General features: G+C 41.8%; 1 protein-coding gene, 1 long non-coding RNA gene and 1 other non-coding gene across 6 annotated transcripts in view; 1 reads left to right on the top strand and 2 right to left on the bottom strand.

The window, feature by feature from the left end:
• The window catches only part of SBNO1 (strawberry notch homolog 1), a 52,016-nt gene extending 36,301 nt beyond the window's left edge, over positions 1-15,715 (bottom strand). The window contains exons 1-5 of one of the 4 annotated variants that reach the window (XM_069557693.1): positions 15,126-15,715; positions 6,875-7,006; positions 6,215-6,319; positions 4,266-4,578; positions 284-384 (exon numbers count right to left, since the gene is read on the bottom strand). In XM_069557693.1, coding sequence (XP_069413794.1) covers positions 284-384; positions 4,266-4,578; positions 6,215-6,319; positions 6,875-7,006 — 651 coding nt within the window. In that variant the 5' untranslated portion in view covers positions 15,126-15,715. Of the gene's footprint in view, positions 1-283; positions 385-4,265; positions 4,579-6,214; positions 6,320-6,874; positions 7,007-14,584 lie in introns of all 4 variants that reach the window. The other 3 variants (XM_069557695.1, XM_069557694.1, XM_069557696.1) reach the window with 3 other exon arrangements.
• On the top strand, positions 677-802 carry LOC138422974 (small nucleolar RNA SNORA61). The gene has a single exon (XR_011250086.1). It is a non-coding gene; the product is annotated as a small nucleolar RNA SNORA61 (small nucleolar RNA).
• An 8,594-nt stretch (positions 15,716-24,309) lies between the features above and the next one.
• On the bottom strand, positions 24,310-25,006 carry LOC138422579 (uncharacterized). Its single transcript, XR_011249930.1, has 2 exons — positions 24,849-25,006; positions 24,310-24,420 (listed from the first exon to the last, which is right to left on the bottom strand). It is a non-coding gene; the product is annotated as an uncharacterized lncRNA (long non-coding RNA).
• Positions 25,007-25,055: the final 49 nt, after the last annotated feature.

Here is a 25,055-nt window from a genome sequence, read left to right as displayed (position 1 = left end):
AAAATGACTGTAACTATGACATACTTTTGGTTAACTCCACAGTCTTTTTTACTTATCAGACAGGATTCACAATAAAAAAGGTGTTGGTATTTTATGCAATACTCTATCAAATATGCAAGTTACAATCACCTTGTTTAGAACACATTAGCTTATTCCAGTGAGGTTTAATGCTTAGTTTATGTGGCTGAGACACTCTCCTTCACCTAAAAAATACACTTAGCCAAGGGTATAGCCAAGTGTATTTTCATACCACACAAAAACAGATACAGTTTTTGAAACTCACCATGGTTGGGGAAAAACTCCTCATTTTCATGTCATTTATCCATATTCTTGCTACTTCTTTATTAGAAGACTCTTTCTTTACTGTGCCATTGCTTACATCAGCTGATGAGGAGAGACAACTTACATTTTAGAACAAGACATTGTTCAAACAAACAATTTTCCTACAGTTTAAAAAAAAAAATTCAGTAAAGTTTACCCACTTCACAAACCAAAGAATACAAATCTGCTTATTTCCAATTAAGCATTAGGATAAAAATATTCAAAGCTACATGTCATTATGCAGATAAGAACTGAAAACAAAAAGAAATGTGTATACAGGAAATTTGAAAACTATTTATCAAAAAGACACCTCAACCAGAACACTATTTGGCAGTTTACTTCAAAACAATTACCAACCCTCCAGTTCCCTTTCCCATCGGATCTAAACCCTGGTCCTGGTGGTCGTAAGAGGAGGAATAGTAGTACTGAAACTGGGCTCGTAGTGTGTGCTGTATAGCATGTGGGCTAGTTTCAGACAAGGTTGAAAAAAAAAAAAAAATTGAAAAAAAATTGAAAAAAAAAAGAAAAAAAAAAAACAAAAAACAATTACCAAAGGCTAGCATTATTCTGCGGAGAAGGCAATGGCGACCCACTCCAGTACTCTTGCCTGGAAAATCCCATGGACAGGGGAGCCTGGTGGGCTGCAGTCCATGGGGTCGCACAGAGTTGGACATGACTGAGCGACTTCACTTTCACTTTTCACTTTCATGCATTGGAGAAAGAAATGGCAACCCACTCCAGTGTTCTTGCCTGGAGAATCCCAGGGACAGGGGAGCCTCGTGGGCTGCTGTCTATGGGGTCACACAGAGTCGGACACAACTGAAGTGACTTAGCAGTGGCAGCAGCAGCAGCATTATTCTGAGACACTTCACTTAGTTCATTAAAAAACAAAATAAAACACCTTGTGTTATCACAGAGACAGAGTCAATCTCACTTGATCTGGAGGCATCATTAACTTTCTAGGCAAAATAATTATTTCTTTTAATTAGGGGAAAAAAATTTAAAAATCAAGGAACTCTGGTCTTCCTTCCCTCAGAATAAAGATCCAAACAAAGAACCTGGGCTTCTATACTAATGGTTTACACACTCTTTTTAAACATTAAAAACAGAACCTCTCAATCAAAGCAGAACTGCTTGACTGAGAAACCCAGAACCCCTGTAACCAGCCTCCAGCCATCCCTGAAGCATTCCCAGTACTGAGAATGCTTGAGATCAGTGTGGAAATCGCATCAGGAAAATGCATCAGCATCTTGTTTACATACTCTATCAAAAGATGGGGAGTACTTTGGTGGCCTGTCACTTTGGACTACACAATGACTAGGATTAAAGCATTAGATAAAGAAACTGGTACAGAAATAATAAATTTAAATTTGGGGACACAGATTTGTTTCACATGGAAGAGCCAGTGAACAGTTTCACAGAAAGGACTGGAACTCAACCGAGACCAGAATCCAAAGAGAAACCCAAAGGGCTAAGGACTACAAAAGGGCAGTATCCACACAGATAAACAGAAGAGAACAGGCACTGAATTCCCTGGTGGTCCTGTGGTTAGGACTCCATGCTTTCACTGCTGAGGGCCTGGGTTCAATCCCTGGTCACGGAACTAGGATCCCACAAGCGAGGCAGGGCAGCCAAAAACAAAAGACAAGAGAGACAGAGAACATGCGAAACCTTGCTCTTTGTTATTTCACTGTTCATCTTTCTTCCCTTTCAATAAAAAAAATGACCCTCTCCTACAACACAAAACTTAGTTTATCTTCAGTATTCATTCACCGTGTTTCTTTTTCATCCCTCCTCTAGTATGACAACTTCTCGGGCTTCCACACAAGGATGGCCTTGACTTGCAGTCATCTATCTTTAAAAACTGTTACATTGGATGTAGATGTTACTGTACTAGATATTACTTGGTCAGCTTCAAATCTACCCTGTTTTACTCTCTCAACTCTTTCCTCACAATGGCAGAGCAGCAGTCTTTCTCCTCATTAAACCCAGACTTTAATGAAAATCAGCTTTCACTAACTGCTGACCAGCCCTAAGTCTCCCAAGAGCCATTTCAGATCAGATGCTGCCCTGCATCTCAGCTAGGTCAGGGTCATAGTCCTGCTCTCCGTGACAAAGGTTGGAAATCAGTCCTAAGATAGTTAAAACGATTTCTCAATGAGCATCAAGTTGCCAGGCTCCAGTTAGTTCAAGACAGTAACCTACAGCCATAAAGCACAACCATATGGACTCAAACAGAAAAATTAGATTATCTGATATTTTTTATTACATTTGTCACTGGAGACAATGTTAGTTCTGCATCACTCTACAAACACTCCTTGCCCATTCCTTCAGAAGCCCCCGGCCTTCTACTTCACAAATGCAAGGACATTAGAACTTCCAATCAATCAATTCTGCTGCAAAATTACATACGGTCTGCATCAGATGTTAAAACGTATCTCCCACAACTGGAAATAAAGCAGTTGTGTGGAAGGAGGAACTCTCTACTCAATATCTGTAACCTCATTCCAAGGGCCGAATGGAACGTTACATATTAGTATAAATCACCAGGCAGGCAGGCAAATACTATTTAACTCAATGGAAAAAGGAAGGAAAGAATATCCTTCTCAAGAGTTCACATTTTGAGAATTCCTCAGCAGTCCAGTGGTAGAACTCCATGCTTTCACTGCCAACGGCACAGGTTTGATCCCTGGTCAGGGAGTTAAGATCCAGCAAGCCACCCAATTCAGCCAAAAATAAACAAATAAATTATCTGTTAAATAACTGAGCAATTAATAAAAGCCACTCTATAAAGAAAAATTAACTGTAAAATTTACATTCTTTACACACAAATGAATTTCTACAAAAAGTGGTCAAAGCACTGTTGAGCTTTTTCTCTTTAGACCTAAACCTACACTTAAAATATTAGATTATCTAATGGTAATTGTTGAATAATTCTTGTGAATATACTAAAATCCACTGACTTGTACCCCTTTAGAAGGTACAATGGTATGTGAATTACCTCAATAAAGCTATTATTTAAAAAGCATTATGAGTGCTCACTTCAAAGAAAATATAGTGAACTATTTTTACAATAAAAGTTTATACATTTAAAAAAAAACTTACTAAAAACACAACTACCAACAAGCAATGAAGCTAATGACAGGTAAGATCATAAAACTGTAGGAATTAAAAGAGCAAAGCATCAGCCCATTACCTTAAGCATGGTCCAAAGACCACCAGTAACAGCAACTCTAAAAAGTTCGTTAGAAATGCAGAATCTTGGGCCCCACCCCAGACCTATTGAATCTGATTCTGTTTTTTAACAAGACTCCCATGTAAGGACTTCCCTGGTAGTCCAGTGGTTAAGAATCAGGCTACCAATGCAGGCAACATGAGTTAGATTCCCGGTCTGGGAAGATTCCACATGCCATGGGCAACTAAGCCCATGCGCCACAGCTACTGAGCCCACACCCTAGAGTCTGAGAGCCATACTACTGAAGCGCAAGCGCCCTAGAGTGTGTGCTCCACAACAAGAGCAGCTACTCCAATGAGAAGCCCAAGCACTGCAAATGGAGAGGAGTCCTGCTCGCCACTACCAGAGAAAGCCAGTAAGTAACAGACAACTCAGAGCAGCCAAAATAAATAAAATTTTTTAATAAAAAGATCCCCAGGTGACTCACAGGTATAAAGTTTGAGAAGCAATGATTTAAAGGACTGAGAAAAATGTCAGCCAGCTATTCACAATATACAAAACTCGAGATCTTATGGTGTTAATGTAGCCTCTCAATTTCACACATTATCTCAAAGCTTAAAGCTTTTAAATGTTTGCTCCCTTGAAGGAGAGTCATGTAGACATCATCTTTCATGCTCAGTTCTTTCAAGACCTAAGTAAATCCCTGAAAAACATACTGACATATCTTAACAAAGGCAGGAACTTGACACTACTGAAAACAAAGACTTACTAGCTGCTGTTGCAACTGGCTGAGCAATATTAGCTGGTGGCTTCAGTTTCATGAGTTCATTCAGACTATTATTTTTTAGCAGGTCCTTCAGTTGAACTTGGTCTTTTGAAGGTGCAGAAGTCATGGCATTTCGTACTGCTGGTGCTGAGACTGAAGGGCGTGTGTTTGCAGTAGTCTGAATGAACTTGGTTAAAGTGATGGTTTGCCTAGTTGTGGTTACAGGTGGTGTCTTAGTCATTACAATTGTAGATCCCAAGGTCGGAAGCTGATTTATTTGATTCAGCACAAACGTTGTAGTAGATGGAGGCTGCTGCTAGAAAAGAAAACCATATACGTCACACCTGTGAAAAATTCTTTACTCTCTAGTGCAACTCATATCCATAAACAGAGGAGGCCGTTTAAAAATCTAAAACTGACTTAAGAACCTTAGCTAACCACTGGCACTTCATTTCTAATAATCATTAGCTATCAACTACCTAGTTAAAGGGCTTCCCTGGTGGTTTAGTGGTAAACAATCCACCAGCCAATACAGGAGGTGCTGGTTTGATCTCTGGGTTGGGAAGATCCCCTGAAGAATGAAATGGCAACCCACTCCAGTATTCCTGCCTGGGAAATCCCATGGAGAGGAGTCCGAAGGGCTACCGTCCACGCGGTCGCAAAGAGTCGGACACGACCTAGCAACTAAACCACCGCCAAGTTAAAATACACCACTTTAAGGAAAACAAGGTATAGCACTAATGCTGAGGGCAGCAACCATAAAATGAGAGTATCCTAAGTAAGCTGTGATGTACAGCAACCCTACATAACACAAGGACTAGGAACATAATTTCTAATCCCAGCATGGCTCCAACTAATAAGATAACCCTAGGCAAATCACTTTATGCCCGGAGGTGGGCTCTCAGAGGATCATTTTTCATGTCTAACATTCTATGATTCCTGTAGAGTATTTTTTGTCTATTGCACAGACTATACTGACGTTTAACTTACTAAGATAAAGCCACCAAGCAGAGTTTTAAGTTCCTATGACATATGAAAAATCCACCCAGGTAAATTACAAATATTAGTGATAATGTGGAGTCTTCCTTTGAGTCTAAGACAAAGCTATATAGCATTTTATTTTTTTTAGTTGGGAATGGGAGTTAGGAGCTGGACAAAAATTTTTTAAATAGTCAAGATCTGAGGATAACAGTATGTCTGTGACTTCTACAACTAACAACTAAGATATTTTTATAAGTTTAAATCTATTTCTACTTTCTGCCCCCTTCAAAGTATCTGTTATTTCTCCATGGCTTCTCTAGCAAGAATCTTCTAGATTACAATTTATCAATTTTAAATGTAACTTTCAATAATACTTTATCACAAAGTCATCAAATTTTAACCTAACAGCTTATCTAATAATTTATACCACTAGGGCTCTTAAATAAGTAATTTCTATGTTTAGGGAGTTCCCTGATGCCCTGGTGGTTAGGATTCCAGGCTTTCATTGCCAGGGCCAGGGTTCAGTTCTTGATAGGGGAAGCTGAGACCCCATAAGGCATAGCTGCCAACAACAAAACTGCTACGTTTAACACGAAATGAGGAACTCTACATTTAAAGCATAGTAATATCACATAATAATTACATGTGCCAATGGACCAAACTTTTTAAAATGAAAAATGTAATGGGATAATGTGTAGTTCATTTGTACTTCATGAGTTCTTAATCATTTTCAATAAATAAACTATAAAGATGTTTTTTTCCCTATCTTTTGATCAACATAACAGAAGAGTGAAAGAAATGTTTTATAAAGTTCAGTTCAGTTGTTCAGTCATGAAAGTAGATGAGAGTAAAATATTGGGAAAGCAGCAAAAAGCAGAACTAGTGAAATAAACTATTTTATAATAAAGGTTATTTTCTGACTATAATCCTAAACTATTTTCATAGCAATGCCAAATCTAAATAATTCTTACCCTAACATTTAAAAGTGCCGGAGTAGGTACCGTCTCTGGTTCTTGTTTAACAGGAACTGCTGCTTCAGTCTCCAAACCTAGTTCTAATGCACTAAGTGGCACTGACTGGAGAGAAAACATCAGAGAAAGAAACAAAGAATGATGGCAGTGAATTCTGTTTCAAGAACAAGAGATGTATTTATTTCATTAAAATTAAAAAAAAAAAATCCAAGCTTTACATTCAAATGGAATGTAAAGCCACTGGATACCAGGTACAAAATAACAATATTTGCAATATCTTCGTTAAACTACAGTAACATCAGAATCTTATTTTTGCTTTCAGAGAATGTGTATCATGAAACCTACACAAAAAATGAAAAATGTGTGAAATCTCAGAAAAATGTTCCTATAAACTACAAAGACAAGTATTGAGATTAGTGGTCCTCACATAATAACTCTAAGCAATTCATCTCTTGCTTTTATATCACCATATATCAAAGCAGAAAATGTCTTGATTTGCACTACAAGTATTTTCCACCTTGTGAATGAACACTAACACTCAACATAACAATAATGTTCACATGCATATTTAAAATTAAGACTTATTAATACCTATTTCTATAATAGAAAATAAAAATAAGAAAAAATTCATTTTTTACAGATGCTTTGGAAAACTCTTACCTGCTGTATGGGAGGGGTAGGTGTTGGAGTTGCAAGCCCCGCATCTCCACCATCAATATCAAAGAGGTCATTTGGACTAATTCCACTCTCGCTCAAAGCAGCAAGCAGTAAATCTTGCCCTGGTTCCACCATCTTTAGAACAAAATATTAAATATTAACATAAAAAGCTTAAAACGACAACTAATACTCTTCTAAATATAAACCAGTATTTTCTACCAAATCCATTCATTCAATATTTATGAAGAATCTTCTACATAGCAGGCAAAAACAGATGAAAATAGTCTCTTATCCAAAGAAATTCACATTAAGATGGAAAGGACAAGGCACTTCCCTGGTGGTCCAGTGGCTAAGACTGCACTCCCAGTGCAAGGGGCCCAGGTTCAGTCCCTGGTCAGGGAACGTACTACAGTGAAGAGTTCATAGCCAAATAAATGAATATTTTTTAAAAGGAAAGAAAAGCCACACTATGTAATTCAAAAATAAAGTGGATGATTGAAAAAAAAAAAAGGTGGAAGGGACAAAGAAGTACGTAAATCACAGCAAGAGTCTATGTCTACAAAATGCTGTGGGAACAGAGAAGGAAATGGTGAATTAACCTGGAGACAGAGGTTACAAAGATGACAATGCAAGCAAGTCTCAGGTAAGAAATCGCCAGGCAGACAAGGATCTTCTGGATAGTGCATTCAAACTCATGGCAGCACAAAGATACTGGCACTCCAAAAAAGATGGCTACAGTAATTCACCATGTTCACCGTGGGTATGGAAGCTCAGAACAGAAATATGAGGTTCGCAAAGGTGATGGAGAGAGACAGGAAATTATCGCCTACAGCCTGTGCACGATGCTAGAGAGCACATTTAATCTTATGGGCAACAGCAGTTACTAAAGGGTTTTCAGATAGAGAACTGCATGATGTAGTCAGATCTGTGGCTTAGAAAAATTACTCCACAGCAGTGTGGAAGCAAACTGAGAATGGGCAGAGTAAGACCAAAGCAGGGAGACATCTTAGGAAACTGCTACGGCAGACCAGGAAAGAGATGATACAGTGCTAACAGCAGGGTACAGAGATAAAGAGCGCGGAATGGATTCCAGGATATTTACGAAGGAGAATCCGTAGTTTGCATAAAAGCTCAAAATGAAAGACAGAACATGAAATACACATAAAGTATAAGTTGGTAGAGGATTAGAGTTAAGCCATGAGAAAATGGGGTTGGAGGCGGGGGTTGAGCACAGGAGACCTAAAGATACATGGAGTTCAGCGGGGCAGGGCGGGGGATGCCTATTTCAAGTAGGCAGACACATTTTCAGCTGGAGTCTCCCAAGCCAGATCAAAGTATTCTACCACTAAGATGGATTTTTATCTATTTTGTAAGGAAAAATAAAGTTTAACAGAGCTTTCTCAATTTTAACTTTTCTCATTAATTTATCTGAAATAACCGATTTATACATACAAACATACTTATGGGCAATCTGACCACTTGGTTTTCTCAGAGAACTAATTCCATGCTACATAAATAATATTCTAATTTCAGTTAGTCCACCTGTTTTCAGACTGTGCAATAGAATTAAATGTTTCAGTATGCCCTACCAAAGAAAAAAAACGTTGTTAGCCAAGAATACCACCACTTCCCAACATACAAGAACTACTCTTTTACATGAAATCAGGAGATTTTAACAGAGAAATTCTCTACTAGATAAGTCATTGTCATCTGTACATCATTTACAAAGATGTTCTAAAGGAAATATGAATGAGTTTTAGGTGGAAACCACAGACATTGAGAAACCAACTAAGGGGAGACCTGCTGTTTAAATAAGAAAGGAGAGCCCAAAGAAGATTTCCCCAGAATTTTTCAGAGAAAACAAAAGAAGTCTAAGGAAGAAAGCATTTTGAGCAGACAGCAGGAAGGGAACTGACAGTGATTAAGTGTCTTTTGAGCTTCCCTGAAAGTTCAATTGGTAAAGAATCAGACTGCAATGCAGGAGGCCCTGGTTTAATTCCTGGGTTGGGAATATCTGCTGGAGAAGAATACTGAAGCCCACTCCAGTATTCTTGGGCTTCCCTAGTGGATCAGCTGGTAAAGAATCAACCTGCAATGTGGGAGATCTGGGTTCGATCCCTGGGTTGGGAAGCTACCTTAGATAAAGTAAACGCTACCCCTCCAGTATTGTGGCCCGGAGAATTCTATGGACTGTATAGTCCATGGGGTTGCAGAGAGTAGGACACAACTGAGCGACTTTCACTTTTTTTCACAAGCCCTGCAGCTTGTTTAGCTCTTCATGTACATCACTAGTTCATGACAACCCTTAGCAAGATAGGTACTACAACCCTAGACATGAAACTGAGGTTCAAAAAGGTTAAATTACCCACCCAAGGTCACATATAGATCTAGACTTCTCAAACTCCCGAAGTCATGCCATCTCTTTCCAATCAGTAGATAAAGAAGTCAATGTTGGTGTGAAGTTTCAATACTTAACTTCAGAATAAATGCCTGTCTGAACTGGAATGGGGAGTGTTGATATTACACAGCAAGATGGAAATATGAAAGAACCAGATGCCAGAGGAGACAAGGAGAAATATCCCAACATGGATTTAATATAAAATTGACAAACTATTCTAATAAGGAAGTAATAAATAATAGTTGACCATACTTTACAAATTACTATTCTAGTACATAGTACACATGTACCAAGAGTGCTAAATCAATGCTTAAAAAAATACATTTTCAATTATTAAATACTTCTCTAGGACCAATGACCTAACTAATTATACTCAAAAGTACACAAATATCATTAATTTATTTCAACAAAAAATCATCTAAGTGTTACTGAATTCATGAGCTTTTTGAAATATATTTTCTAAACTATCATTAAAAGTACAAAAATATCATTACAGAAGAGAAGAATTTGGGGAACAAACCTGTTGGCATTCATACAAGAAATAAAAGCAACAGTTTTAAGTAATAGTATCAGTGATCTCTTCAAAGTTCATAGGAATCACAGTTTGAGACCCTCTGATCTGAGTAGTGACCAAGTAGTGACAGTATCATAAGGGACATTGTCTTTCACAAACTATGAGTGAAAAAGATTTTAATTTTATACACATCTTATATACAAATAAAACCTAGAGCCTTTCTCTCAAGCCAATAGGGCAAAAATTTCCTATTTGTACTTTTTTTTTTTTGCAATGAGAAGCAGGGAAGGGGATATAGAGCAAACACTTATGCCAGTGTCTAACTTCATTAAGCAAAAACCCTTAATATTTAATCATATTCCTATTCTGAAACTATTACAGACTCATAGAATTTCAGTGCTCACGCTAACAGAGCCCCTAAAAGGTTATATTATGCAACCTTTTCCACATTTTACAAACAAGATATATTCCTGAGAGGGAAAACATTTTCATTTTGAAAGTATATAATGTAAACGCAAAAACCGTTAAGTGCGAAAGAACTGTTACAGTGTCTACAAACATTTCACAAACCTCAGGTGACATTTAACAGGCAGCAACCGAATACTTTGTCCACCTGATGTGAAGAACTGACTCATTTGAAAAGACCCTGATGCTGGGAAAAATTGAAGGCGGGAGAAGGGGATGACAGAGGATGAGATGTCTGGACAGCATCACCAACTCAATGGACATGAGTCTGAGTAAACTCCAGGAGTTGGTGATGGACAGGGAGGCCTGGCGTGCTGCGGTCCATCGGGGTCACAAAGAGTCGGACATGACTGAGTGACTGAACTGAACCTAACAAACCTAAAAGTTACTAACTATAGAGCGATTCTGTTTCAAACAATGAACAACCAAAAGGTTCTATTTTTATCATAAATACTTTCAAAAATATCACCTGTTCAAACAGTACATCTATCAAAATATCCATGAAACTAAGAAATATCCTTGCCAGGAAAAGAATCCTGAGAAACAACAGCCAATCAGAAAAATGAAAGGATACAGTTCCCACTGAGAATACCAACATTGAAACCTATCAACAAAGACAAGGTTCCTCTTGTTGAGACCAAAGCAGATCTTTACAGCTCTGGAAAGACATAAGGGATGTATCTGCAGTGGGAGCAGCACACCACAGAGGTTGAAGTGGGAGTCAAACATAACACATGGCTTCGAATACTGCTAGTAGAATGAGAAAGTCAAGTAATAAGTTGACTCAGTTTTCTCATCTTCACCTGGCAATAAAAAGAGAACCTACTTTATAGGATTGCTGTGTTGATTAAATGTTATACTACTTGGGATAAATGTTAGCTGCTGCTGCTACTGCTAAGTCGCTTCAGTTGTGTCGACTCTGTGCGACCCCATAGACGGCAACCCACCAGGCTCCCCTGTCCCTGGGATTCTCCAGGCAAGAACACTGGAGTGGGTTGCCATTTCCTTCTCCAATGCATGAAAGTGAAAAGTGAAAGTGAAGTCGCTCAGTCATGTCCAACTCTGTGCGGCCCCATGGACTGCAGCCTACCAGACTCCTCCGCCCATGAGATTTTCCAGGCAAGAGTACTGGAGTGGGTTGCCATTGCCTTCTCCGAAATATTAGCTACTAGCTATTAACTATCATCCTGATAAACATTACTTCAAAATTCAAAAAATGTTTTTCTTCAAATTGCTGATGCAACACCTTATTTCCAGAATATAAACTTTACCTGTTAGCAATTTAATTCCATAATTAACTTCCATATTAGCTCTATAAAATACTAGCTCTCTTTCACTCAGGTCATACTTTCAATTTGTCCAGTTAACCAGCATATCTAGAGGAAAGTGGCAGACATCTTCAGATGTGTACACATAGTATCATTTTTAAGAAGTATCTTTAAAAAAAAATCTTAGGGAGGGGACATAGGTATACTTGTGGCTGATTCATGTTGCTATATGGCAGTATGTTTGTCGCTCAGTTGTGCCTGACTCTTGTGACTCCACGGATATATGGCAAAGGCCAACATAATACTGTAAAGCAATTATCCTCCCCCCCAAAATATATCTTTGCCTGAAAAGGATTTTTCTATTTAATAGTGCTAAGCATGTCTGATTTTGACCCAACTTTTGTTTTTACACAGCCCGGATATCTGAGGACTGACATTTAGCTTAAGAATCTGAAGGATAATGATCCACTTTGAATTTAACCGGTAAGTCCATCAACAAGTATTCATTAAGTGTCTACTAGGTACTGGTTCCTTAAGAATATTAGGTAGAAGGAAAGGTAGATATAAACAAGTTTGCTAAAGAAATTTTTCTTTACCTAAAAGGGTATAATCTGTATTTTTTAACACCTACTTCCCCAAGCAGCAATTGCTCAGTGCCATGCCCCTCCCCTCACTCTTACTACAAAATCTATAGAAAGAATGGAATCACAAAGGAATGTGCAGATTATATACAAGTTCCAAAAATGTTTTGAAAAAGCACCATGAGAAAGAATGGGGGAGGAGGGTGAAACTATGTTCTCGATAACAACATGAAAATCAGATGGCTAGTCTTCCCAACATTCACTGTATGGTTGGACTTTTTTTCTCTTAACTCTCAAAATAATCCGTAAGTAAAAATTACCTGTTATCCCCTTGTCGGAGATGAGATACTGAGGCTTAGAGAGATAAACTGTAACAAGTTAACAACAAAGCAAGCTTGGAGCAGAATTACAAACCTAGGTTGGCTGATACCACACCTCCCAGATTCTGTGTTTTTGAATCCCATACCAGTATGTTTCAAACTGCTAGTCACAACAGGATGAGTTGTCAAATAATTTACCTTATGACCAGCATATTTTAAATGTTTCAAATACAGACTATTCAAATATGTTAAATACAGAACAGAATTAGTGCAGCACACAGTAAAAGGTAAACATTATTATATAAAACTCAGTTCTACGTGTGTATTAATGTGCTAGTTCACAATATAAAACACATTTCTTACTATGGAATACAGTAAAAAGGTTTGAAAATCACTGCTCTGTGTTACATACTGTCTCCTAAGAAGTAAATAAGCAAATTAATTTGATGGGTTTTGTACCATATATATTTTTTTTGTTCATAAGAGAGTTCCTGCTCTTCAAGAGCCTATCCTTTCCATCTACAGAAATTTTCAGTGGTATCCCAAGGCTGTCCTTAATACTCAGTTCAGCCACATCAAAGTGGATCTGTCAATTAGCATAAAAAAAGACAACTGCAAAAACTTAAGGATTACATCATGTTGGTTACTAATTGGATATTCAATGAAAAACAATTCCTCTCAGAAAGTATCTTTCTTTTACTCCAATTTTCAAAAACCCACGGAGCCTCATGAAAAGCCAGGTAATTGGCGAAGACCAGCCCTCAGACCTGCCTGCTTTCTTACTTCACAAGCAGATCAGCAAATCTCAAATCAAAGCTCAATTTAGAGACTAAGAAAGGCCAAAATGTTATCTGTACCTAAAGTCTTCGCGGGTTGGGGCGGGGGGCGTGAGGACAACTTTAAAACGTCCATACTGCACATTTTAAATAGTAATCTCAGTAACGCCCTTAAAACCTGTAAAACTGTCTGAAACATGAAAGCATTCAATGGACGAATGACTGGATGAATGAATTCATCAACTATAAGTCACTCACTAAGCCTCCCTTTTTAACACTTCTCCAGCAACTGAACTAAAATTTACTTAAATTTCTTAAGAACTGTAAGGAATAAATTTAGACTGGAAATAAACTGGGAGATAAAAAGCAGAAGCCAGAGGAAAACGGTAAAGATGTCTTCTCTGGTAAGGTAAACACTGGAAGCAACTTCTTTAAACATGAAAATAAAACGTCCCCTTGCTTGCAAAACTCATGTCCTACCAGCAGTAAATTCTACATTTTACCCTAGAAATTCTGTACAGACTATCTTTTGTGCAGTGATGAAGGCTTTCCCCACTGCTTACAAAAATCAGTTGTGACTGCAGTAAATAACTGGGAAAATATGGGATCCCTTCGCACTGTTAGCTGGTTTAAGTGACTGCAACTGTTAGGAGGAACAGCGATAGAGAGCAACTAAGGACTTGACAGCTTTCTGGGCCCTCCTTGGCCGACACTTTAGAACCCCATTCCGTCTGTAATTCTGGTTACGCTGAGAATATGAAATATTTAACTCAACATAAACTGCTAATAATCAACTTCAAAGGTCAAAGGGGACCCAGCTTTTAACCTTCTCTCATCAACACGTGTTCAGTACAAACTTCCGGGTGCAGTTACAATTGGCTGCGCAATTCAATGGATAAAAACGTTGCTTTCTTTGACTCTCATTTTCTCTCCCGTTCTTTTCCCACGTTTCTCAACCAACTACTCCCCAAAACAAAAGCCTCCCACAGTTAACCGAGCACGCACATAAAAAAGAGCTTCTCTGCGCGAGGATCAAGTTAGTGGTCCGCAAACATTAACCAAACAGAAGCACAAAGCCGAGGTGGAAAGGGGAGGAGCTGGATGCCAGGGTCAGGAAAGAAACAATCACAAGGGTTCAGGAACATCCAAATCTCCTCAGCGGTTAAACCGACTTCAAACCACTTCTGGGAAACCACCAGCATACACTGGTTTGGGGAACTTTAGATGCTCGTTACGCCAAACACTCTCAAAGTAAGCAAATCCCCAACCGACTTGCCCCTCCACAGAAATGCCTGCTTAGCGTCTAGGAGGCGGGCGGGCGAGCGAGCTCGGGGCAAAATTAACCTCATCACTGGGTGAAGCGTGAAGGTAGCCCCACGTGTCCCACGTACCGTCCCCACCACCCCGACGGCGAGGTGACCAGCAAATTGTAGGTGCGGTGTCCTGACGCTCCCCGCACTCTCGCCCTGAACCGGAGCAATCCTTGGGTACGAGGACTTTTGAAGGATTGCGGAGCTCACTTTCCTGCGGGTCCCAGGACCTCACAGACCCCTGGTCTAGCTGAGGAACCAAAGAGGGCGACCCAAGCAGAGCCGGAGCCGGCGTCCGCAGACGCTGACTCCTCGCTTAAACGAGGTGTCTCCAACCCCGGACAGCGGGGCCCTCGGGGCCCGAGAGCTCCACGCGCGGCGACCGCAGGGCCCGGCGCTGACGGGCGGAGGAAACGAGCGCGGCGGGGCCGCCGCCAGGACCGTGCCCCCGAAGACCCCGGGGCGCGCAGCGGAGGGGGCGGCGAGGGAGGCCCCAAGCCAGGGTGAGGTGGCGGGCCCCCCCCTCAGCCCGGCCCTGCACGGCCCCCTGAAGAGGGTGGGAGTGGGAGGCTGTCCGGGAGAAGGAGTGTGGAGGCAGAAAAGGGATAAGAGGTGGACTTACTTTCCCCGCCGGATCCGACACCGGAACAGATTCTCTCAGGTGACTAGAGCTTGAAGAACCAGAGGCGACGGGAGCGGAGGCGGCGGTGGCGGCGGCAGCAGCGGCGTCCGACTCTGCCTACCTCCCCGCCGCCATCTTGACGCCCCTCCCCCCAAGCCCCCCCGCCCCACGGGGAGGGGGTGGGGCGACGGATGAGGCGCCGCGCGCACGCAGCGCGCGCCGCGCGACCCACGTGACTTCCTCCCTCCCCCCCCCCACAACACCCCACTCCCTAGCACCTCTCCGCCCCGCCTCCCTCCTAGGTGAAGGAAGATGATTTCCACCCCCCCATGACTGCCCCCTGCCTTCGCCGCCAAGCACGAACTCCGTCGCTCCCGCCGACCGGGTACCAGTGGTTGGATCCAAGGGAATTCCGGAACCCAAACGGTCCATTACCGCGGCTCCCGGGTGGGCGAGGGGTGAGGGGGCCGGGCTTCCGAGAAGGGGGAGGGGGGGAAGGCGAAGGCCGCCTAGGAGAGTCACGTGTCTACTGCTTCCGCCGGCGCTCGAAAGACCTCGCGAGAGTTCCGTTCCTCCGCCCTTTCTCCCCCGCGGGCTGTCGGGAAGAAGGTCGGTGCTTTGACTTGCCACGAGGAGGTCAGCTGGTGGGCCGGGCGCATGCGTGCCACACCTACTTTCAAAGTCCGGCTAGGAGGGGCCTGAAGCTGTTTTCAAAACGTTTTTGGTGTGTGGCTTTGGCCCAGGAAGTTATCTAGTAGTGTCTCTGTCACTTTGAAACGCTTGTTACCTTAATGAGTTCTAGAAGAAAATATTCGCCTACTTATTGTTTCTTAGGCTTGCTCAGAGCACTTTATTTAATGTGAAACCGCAAGTAACTGGAGCCCCTCGGCTGTTTCATTACCATAATCAGATCCTAAGGAGTGAGAGCGCGGTTAGCCCCTCTTTCTCTTTTTCTCGCGCACACCCACTAACCTGAACAAACTGTTGCTCTCAATTAATGATTGCTGCAGGTCTGTTGCTACCCCCCTCTTTTATTTTTGTATTCTCCGTTATGATTTTTGTTACTGGTACTACTACTAAATGACCTGACCCAGAATAAACAAATTAACTTGATAACCCTTTTGTAAAGTCATCCTGAGAATGCTGTTTGAACCCGTTGCTTAGGTAATGGGCACGCTGGGTGATTCTTGCCCCCTACCGGTGGCGCGTCGAACTCGCCTTGTGCTCAAAGCAAATTTAGTGGTTTGGTTAACTTGGAGGTAAAAGTGTGAGCTCTTCTAGAGACAGTATGGGGCTAGGGGAGAGAGGGAAAAAAATTACGGCAAGAATAATTGAGTCTTCCAACGTAGTGTCTATATACATAAATATGTATTGTTCAGTTCATTCGCTCAGTCGTCGTGTCCGACTCTTTGCAACCCCGTGGCACAGGCCAGGCTTCCTGTCCATCACCAACTCCCTGAGCTTGCTCAAACTCATGTCCATACAATCAGTGATGCCATCCAACCATCTCGTCCTCTGTCGTCCCCTTCTCCTCCTTCCTTCAATCTTTCCCAGCATCAGGGTCTTTTCTAATGAGTCAGTTCGTCACATCAGGTGTATTGCAGCTTGAGCGTCAGTCCTTCAATGAATATTCAGGACTGATTTCCTTTAGGATGGACTAGTTTGATCCCCTTGCAGTCCAAGGGACGCTCAAGAGTCTTCTCAAACACCACAGTTCAAAAGCATCAATTCCTGTGTATTATATATGTGTGCTGCTGCTGCTGCTGCTAAGTCGCTTCAGTCGTGTCCGACTCTGTGCGACCCCATAAACGGCAGTCCACCAGGCTCCCCCGTCCCTGGGATTCTCCAGGCAAGAGTACTGGAGTGGGTTGCCATATGTGTACATATAAATAAATATTTTAAAGTATGTTAGTGGCTCAGTCGTGTCAGACTCTTTGTGATCCCCATGGACTGTAGCCTGCGAGGCTCCTCTGTTCATGAAATTCTCCAGGCAGGAATACTGGAGTGGGAGACCTTCCCCACCCAGGGATTGAACCCAGGTCTCCTGCATTGCAGGCAGATTCTTTACTGTCTGAGCCACCAGGGAAGTCCAGGCATTTAAAATTGAAAGTTAATTACTTTGCTGTTCACTTCTGTTATTTCATTTACTGCATACACACACCTATAAAGATAAAAATAATTAAAATAGTTCTATAAGAACAATGCCTTAGAGGAACTTCCCTGGCAGTCCAGTGGTTAAGACTCTGCCCTTCCATTGCAGGGGCTCAGGTTGGACCCCTCATGGGGGGAAGTAAGATCCCACTTGCCCCACAGCAAGAGGTGGAAAAAAAAAACCATTGGAAAGCAAAGTCATTCAACTGTCTTGTTCACTACTTTCCAATAGACTAGTTTATAATCTAGTACAGTTGACAGCAAACAAGCAATTGTCATATGAAAGAATGCAGCAAAGAAATCTAAGACAATGTAGTTAATGCATCACTGCCTTTGAAACTTGGTTGGAGCAATTCAGTTTCCAAGTGGCCCCCAAACTCTAGCTGTACACTGGGACTGGATGAGTCCAAGATCCACCTTTTTTTGGTACTTTCTGAGCATCTAAGCCAGATTCTAGGGACTTCCCTAGCAGTCCAGCAGTTAAGACACAGTGCTTCCAGTGCGTGGGGCGAGGGTTCAATCACTGGTTGGGGAACTAAGATATCCCATGCTGTGTGGCTCAGGCAAAAAAACCCAGATCCTTGCTGCCATCTCTGCACCATCTCTTTACCCTGAACCAAAGTAAAAGATGGAGTTTTGGGGCATATTTATACAACTGCACATATGCACAGAAATGTTATGCACAGAGTTATTCATGGCAGTAGCAATTTGCAGAAGCAAAAGATGGGAAACAACCTTAATGTCTTTGAAGAAAAGATGAACTTACTAAACTATGGTACTTTCCTACAGTGAAACAGTTGTTAACAAGAATGAAGCACTTCTGTCTATGAGAATACATAATATATTTTAATTGAATGTACACTTGGGGCATCTCAGAATGACAACACAAGTAGTTTGTATCAGCGGATAGAAACTGAGATACTGAGGGTCAGAGGTAGAAGGAAAACTTACTGGAAACACCCAGAATAGAGATACTGCTGGAAGCAGATAATTCAGAAAAATTCCCTTTTCAGGCATGGTGTCGACTCCTCCTCCCCTGTGGCTATTATATTTACACTGTACTTTTTATTTCATTCAAAAAATATTTATTGAGTCAGATATGTTAGAGGTATTGTGTTAGGGACACAAGTTTAAGAATAACAAATCAAGGGGAGGGGGGAGCGGGGGATGGTCCCCTTACAGAGTAGTAGGCGTTAATCCTCAAATTTCACCAAAAAATGTAAACTTGTAACTGTGACAATGCAACATAAAAGCTAACAGAACCTATTAGAGTAATTTGATCTCATCAGGGAAATCAAATAAGGCTTCCTTGAGAGAGTGATAACCTCCATAAGATTTGAAAAATAGGTCTTAACTCCTGGAAGTGAACAGGGAACTTCAAGAAGAGGAAACATGTTTCTGTAACAAATGTTCAATGTAACAGACAGGAGCAAAGCTGAGAGAACAGACAGTAACAAAGCACGTGCACCAGTTATTAAGACATGGCTTTTCTGAACTTTCCTGGTGGTCCAGTGGCTAAGACTCCATATTCCCAATGCAGGGGGCCTGGGTTCAGTCTTTGGCTAGGGAACTAAATGCCACATGCCACAACTAAGAGTTCTCATCCCATAAGTAAAGATCCTGCATGCTGCCAACGAAGATCCTGAGTGCCTCAACTAAGACCTGGTGCAATCAAATTCATTAAAAATATATATATACTATTTCTCAGCTCCAAACTCAAGCATCTGTGCTCTCCTTAGTGATGCACTGCAAAACTACACTGCTGCTTTGCCAGCTGTTTCAACATTACACTCTGCAAGGCTACAGGGAGGCTGCTAGGCTTGAGGAGGAAAAAGTTTCCTGTGAACTTCATCCCAGCAACACCTCTTCACCCTGGCACATGCCTTTCCTTCGTACAGGAGGAGCTGTATCCATTTTGCATTTTTTTCCCACACTTTATGGGTAGAGCTGGCCTCAACACACCAAACTCTCCTTCCAGACACGAGGACCAGTGAGAGCATCCACAAGGTCACTCTCTAAGCTCAGAGACACCAGCTGAGCAGAACCCCCTCCTGGGAGTTTGGGTATCAGTAACATGGGTCCCCTCCTTTACTTTTTAACTTTCAACCTTTACTTTTTTTATTTTTTACAATTTTTTGACAATTTTGAAATTACCAGGAAGACCACTTGGTTTTTATTTTATATTTATTTTTATTTATTTGGCTACACTGGGTCTTAGTTGGGGCACGTGGGATCTAGTTACCAGACCAGGGATCTGACCTGGGCCCTCCGCAGTGAGAATCCTAACCACTGGACCACCAGGGAATTCTAGGGAGAATTCCTGCTTGCATTTTCACCCTATGCATTTAATGTATTTATAATGAATGCCCTGCTATTCATTTTTATAAACTTTCTTTTAAAAACACCATATTTAAATTATTAACTTAAAAGGATACTATGGGATACTAAGGGTTATGGGTTCAACTGTGTCCTTCCTGAATTCATATGTTGGAGACCTGACATAAACCTCAGAATGTGACCTTATTTGGAGATAGGGTCTTCACAGATCTAATCAAGTTAAAATGAGATCCTTGAGGTGGGCGCTAATCTGACATGACTGTGTCCTTAAAAGGGAGATTTGGAGATAGACATGCAGAAGAGGAGAACACCATGTGAAAATGAAGCCAGAGGTCGGGGTGATGCTTCAACAAGTCAAGAAAGTCAGCCTACCACCAGGAGTTAGGAGAAAGACATGGAAGAGACTCTTCCTAACAGTTCCTCAGAAGGAACCAACCCTGTCAGGACCTTGGTTTTGGACTTCTAGCCTCTAGAACCATGAGGTGATACATTTTTGTTACTCAAGTTGCTTAGCTTGTAGGGCTTTGTTAACAGCAGTCCAAGCAAACTAATGCAACTATTAAGAACAAGTCTCACAGGAATTCCCTGGCGGTCTAGTGGTTAATGGCGGTCTAGTGGTTAAGAATCTGCCTTCCAATGTAAGGGGTAGTGGTTCGATCCCTGGTTAGTGTGGGACCTGAGATTCCCACATGCCAAGGGGCTACTAGAGAAAACCCGGGTACCGCAAATAAGACCCAATGCAGCCAAATATATATATATATATTTTTTAAAGATTAATATTTCCTGAAAAAAAAAAAGCCCACACAGAAAAAAATGAGAAAAATCCCATTCTAAATTGAACAGCCTGAGCGGTGTTGCTAAACCATCTCTAAACTGAATTTCAAAACAAAAAACTACCCTTGCTCATCAATGCATACATTTTCCATGTGCTTTTTCAATAAAATTATGATTTTTAAAACTGTAAGGAATTCCCAATCAATTGAACAACTAGCTTGTAATACCTTTTCTTAAAGAGAGATGTGGCAGTGGGGAAGGGGGCCTGGGAGAAGGGGAGAGCAGTGGGCATGGGGGCGGAGTTTCCTGGCTGTCCAGTGGTTAAGACCCTGCACGTCCACTTCAGGAGGTGCTGGTTCCATCCCTGGTTGAGGAACTAAGATTCCACATGGCATGCAGCAGTGGCAAAAAAAAATTTTTTAATACTTTAAAAAGAGATACAGGGAGAAAAGATTATTTTGTAAACTGTTTATTTACAATAGATGAAAAAAAAGGCCCATCAAACATAAAAGCCATTCGCTATTTTTCATCCTATGCCAAATTTTTCACAGCATTGGCTATTTCTCATCCTATGCCAGATTTTGGGCTTCCCAGATGGCCTAGTGGTAAAGAATCAGCCTGCTAATGCAGGAGACACAGGAGACCCAGGGTTCAATCCCTGGGTGGGGAAAATCCCCTGGAGGAGGAAATGGCAACCCACTCCAGTATTCTTGCCTGGAGAATCCCATGGACTGTAGCCTGCCTAGCTCCTCACAAAGGGGTCGGACACGACTGAGCACTGAGCACACACTTGCCACATTCTATACTCTCAATACCATTTTTGTGTTCATTCAAGTTTTGGTCTCCCTTCTAGAGAACCAAAAAAATGAATGAGAAGAAAGTGTTAATAACTCCAAATTACAACAACTCATTAAGATGCAATTTTGTAACTTTATTTAGAAGTTAATTGCTAAACTTCTACATCCCCATACATTTTATTTTTATTTTGTCATTTAATTCTTTATTTTTGCCTGCACTGTAGCTTGCAGGATCTTAATTCCCCAGCCAGGGACTAAACCTGCACTTTTAACAGTGAAAGTGTGGGGTCCTAACCACTGGACCTCCGAGAAATTCCCCTCTCTCATTTAATTCTATCAATAAACCTATGAGGTAGGGAGAGTATTGTTTTACTCTTATTTGCTTGAGTTCCAAGTATATATGTACTATATGTATATAGTACATCTTAACATATATGTGTGTATTTACATATGGGGATTTTATATATTTTATAATCTGTGCACATCTATCCATACATATTAAACATATATACACACACATATAATGGGAAAATGTATGTATATTATATATTTTGTTGTTAAGTCATGTCCGACTGTTTGCGACTTGCAACCCCATGAACTGCAGCATGCCAGGCTTCCCTGTCCTTCACTATCTCCTGGAGTTGGCTCAAACTCACGTCCACTGATTCAGTTATGCTATCCAACCATCTCATTCTGTCACTGCCGTCTCCTCCTGCCCTTGATCTTTCCCAGCACTCACAGATGAAGGAAGTTAGTAGATTACAGTGACCATGAGTGTGGAACACATACCCTATTTGGTAGAACCCTATAAGAACTCACGCCAAGTATTTAGGACCTCTCTGGTGGCCCAGTGGTTGAGAATCTGCCCACCAATGCAGGGGACATGGGTTCGATCCCTGATCTGGGAAGATTCCATGTGCCGAGGGGCAACTAAGCCTGAGTCACAACTACTGAGACTGGGAGTCTAGAGCCAGTGCTCTGCAAGAAGAGAAGCCCCCACAATGAGAAGCCCATGCACTACAATTAGAGAGAAGCCCCTGCTCACTGCGATTAGAGAAAGCCTGTGCACAGCAACAAAGACCCAGTACAACCAAAAAATAAATAAATGAATAAATAAATTTTTTAAAGTATTTAACAACAGCAAAAGCCTGGAGCAAATATTCATGTAAAGATAACAGTAGAGTAAGGAAAAATCATCTCAGCACTGGAGTCATTACACCCACATGGTATGGCCCTCTTAGAAAAATGGAGATCATTAAATAGACATTCCTAAAGCATGTCACATTATTTCAAGATTCCAGGTCTCAGTGCAGATTACTGTCACTTAAGTAGCTATCTGCAGTCCTCTGTTTGCGTAACTGTTTGCAAAATTACTCTTTAGATTCACAAATCTATCCATCTACCCTTGGCTTAAAATCATGTAGTGGAGACTTCCCTGGTGGTCCAATAGTTAAGAACCTGCCTTGCAATGCAGAGGACGCAGGTTCACATCCCTGACAGGGAACTAAGATCCCACGTGCTGCAGAGCAACTAAGCCCAAGAGCCACAACTTGAGAGTCAGTTCATAGCAACAGAAGATCCCTCATGATGCAACAAAAATCCTGTGTGCAGAAACTAAGACTCAACATAGCCAAATAAATATTAAACAAACAGAAAACCATGCAATAGTTTCTTATCAGACTTGCAATAAAAATCTCAGTCATTATTAATGGCTTTTGGGTCCATCAGGGTCTGGTCAGGAAAACAGAATTTTAAATAGGTAGTTCATTAAACAGGTGGCAGAGGATTGAACAAGCAAAAAGGGAACACTGAAGTAATTTAATCATAACAGCAGGAAGCAGTTCCCACTTCTAGGGCCAGAGAACAAAGAGAACAGTTGGGGTTAGCAGAGCAAGAGGAATCAGAAGAGGATTCCTGGAGGGCTGGTTCTTATGCCTCTGAGAAAGGGTAACCGTGATGTTGGTGCTGGCCTTCAAGAGCCTCCCCTTGGCAGGGGAGGGGCCCTGCCAAGCTGGGGCTCAGAACTCTGAAAAGGGGCTGTTGCTGGCACTTCTGAGGTAGCACACAGGCTATTTCTGGAAAGAACCTGGAGAGTGAACCAAATGCCCTGTCAGAAGCAAAATGTCATTACTTACCATGATAGGAATAGCAAGTAAAAGGGCATGCACGAGTGAGTCCCTCCCCCTGCCTTCCAGTCTCCTCTCCTACTGACAGAACCTAAAACTAGCTGACAAAGGTGCAGTACAGTTTGCAGGATGGATACTGCTGGGCAGGGTAGAGAAGAGTGCATCTGCAGCTGAGAGACCAGCACAGCCTTCAGTGGCCTGTCCGATCTAGCCCCTGCCTACTTTCCCAGCCTGATCCCCTCCATTCTCCCCAAAAGTGAAAGTCGCTCAGTTGTGTCTGACTCTTTGAGACCCCATGGACTGCAGTCCATGGAATTCTCCAGGCCAGAATACTGGAGTGGGTAGCCTTTCCCTTCTCCAGAGGATCTTCCTGACCCAGGAATCGAACCGGGGTCTCCTACACTGCAGGTGGATTCTCTACCAACCGAGCTATCAGGGAAGCCCCATCCATTCTCCCCATGATATACTCAATTCCAACCACACTGGGTTTCTTTTTCTTTCCTAAAACAACCAAAGCTGACCCCCAATTCTGGGGATTTGTTTTCATTATTCCTTCTACCTGCAAGTATCTTCTCCCTTGGGGTTCACTTATTCAGGGTACAACCTAAAGTCATGAACTCAAAGAGGATTTCTCAATTTCATCAATCTATAGAAGCAGCCATCTCTCCACACAGGCTCTGTAAAATTCCCTATTTTCATTTTACCCACAGCATTAATCACTATTCAGTATTATCTTTATTTTTAACTTGGTTTAAATTTTTTTTGGCTGCTCCCCATGGCATTTGGGATCTTAGTTCCCTGACCACGGATCAAACCTGTGCCCCCTGCATTGGAAGTGAAAATCTAAACCGCTGGACTGCCAGAGAAGCCCCTTAATATTACCTTTAAAAAGTGGTTTCTTATTTCTTTCCTAAGAAATTTAGGCATCTGTCTTATTTGCCACTGTGTCCTTGGGGGATCGGACAGAGCCAATAAACAGCTCAATAAATGTTCAATTAATGCATTTTAGTGAAAGTAAAAACCTCTGTATATCTATGGAAGGTGGAAGGAATCTGGCAGATCACAGATGACTCCATCATTTGACAGCTGGGTAAGCTGAGGACCAGAGAGCTGAAATGATATACCAAAAAGCACAGTGAGTGACAAGTGTTGCTTCCTACTTTCCCCAGTGCTTTCACATATATCACCTTGTTTTGCTCTTCTACTTTCCTGGTGTAAATGATAGGGTCCTTGGGCAATGGGGGGGATTCCAAAATCATCTCGGGAACCAAAGAGAGAGAATGGACCTCTGCTCCTATCTCCAGGAAGGATCCCCAGGGAAGAGCTGTAACTGAACACCTTATCTGTGTTCAAAGCAAAGAATACCTAGGATACCTGTGCTTCTCAGGGACTTAACCGACAGAGGCTCCTCTGGGTGGGGAAAGGCGCAGGGTTGTTTCCCTGGGGTGAGGGAAGCCCTCTAGTGGACTAGCACTCAAAAGATTGATCCAGGACCCAGAAATAAACTGTTCCGTGACGTTGGGCAGCAAGTGAGTTACCTGTTCCTTCTGATCCTCTGTTTCCCCATCTGTAAAAACAGTTGGGGTATGTTGGGCTAGGATCGCTGTGGTTCCAGGAGGCTGACTCAAGTCAGTTGGTAAGAACTCTGCCTGCGGGTTTTGAATACTGGAAGAACAGACTCCATAAACCTTGCAACCTAGGAATGAATGGATTAAACTGCTGAAAAGGTCAAGGTGGTTCGGATG

This window comes from Ovis canadensis, chromosome 17, assembly GCF_042477335.2.
Source record: "Ovis canadensis isolate MfBH-ARS-UI-01 breed Bighorn chromosome 17, ARS-UI_OviCan_v2, whole genome shotgun sequence".
Classification (NCBI taxonomy): Eukaryota; Metazoa; Chordata; class Mammalia; order Artiodactyla; family Bovidae; genus Ovis; species Ovis canadensis.
Note: the sequence above shows the minus strand (reverse complement) of the source record. Positions and strands in the feature narration are given on the sequence as shown.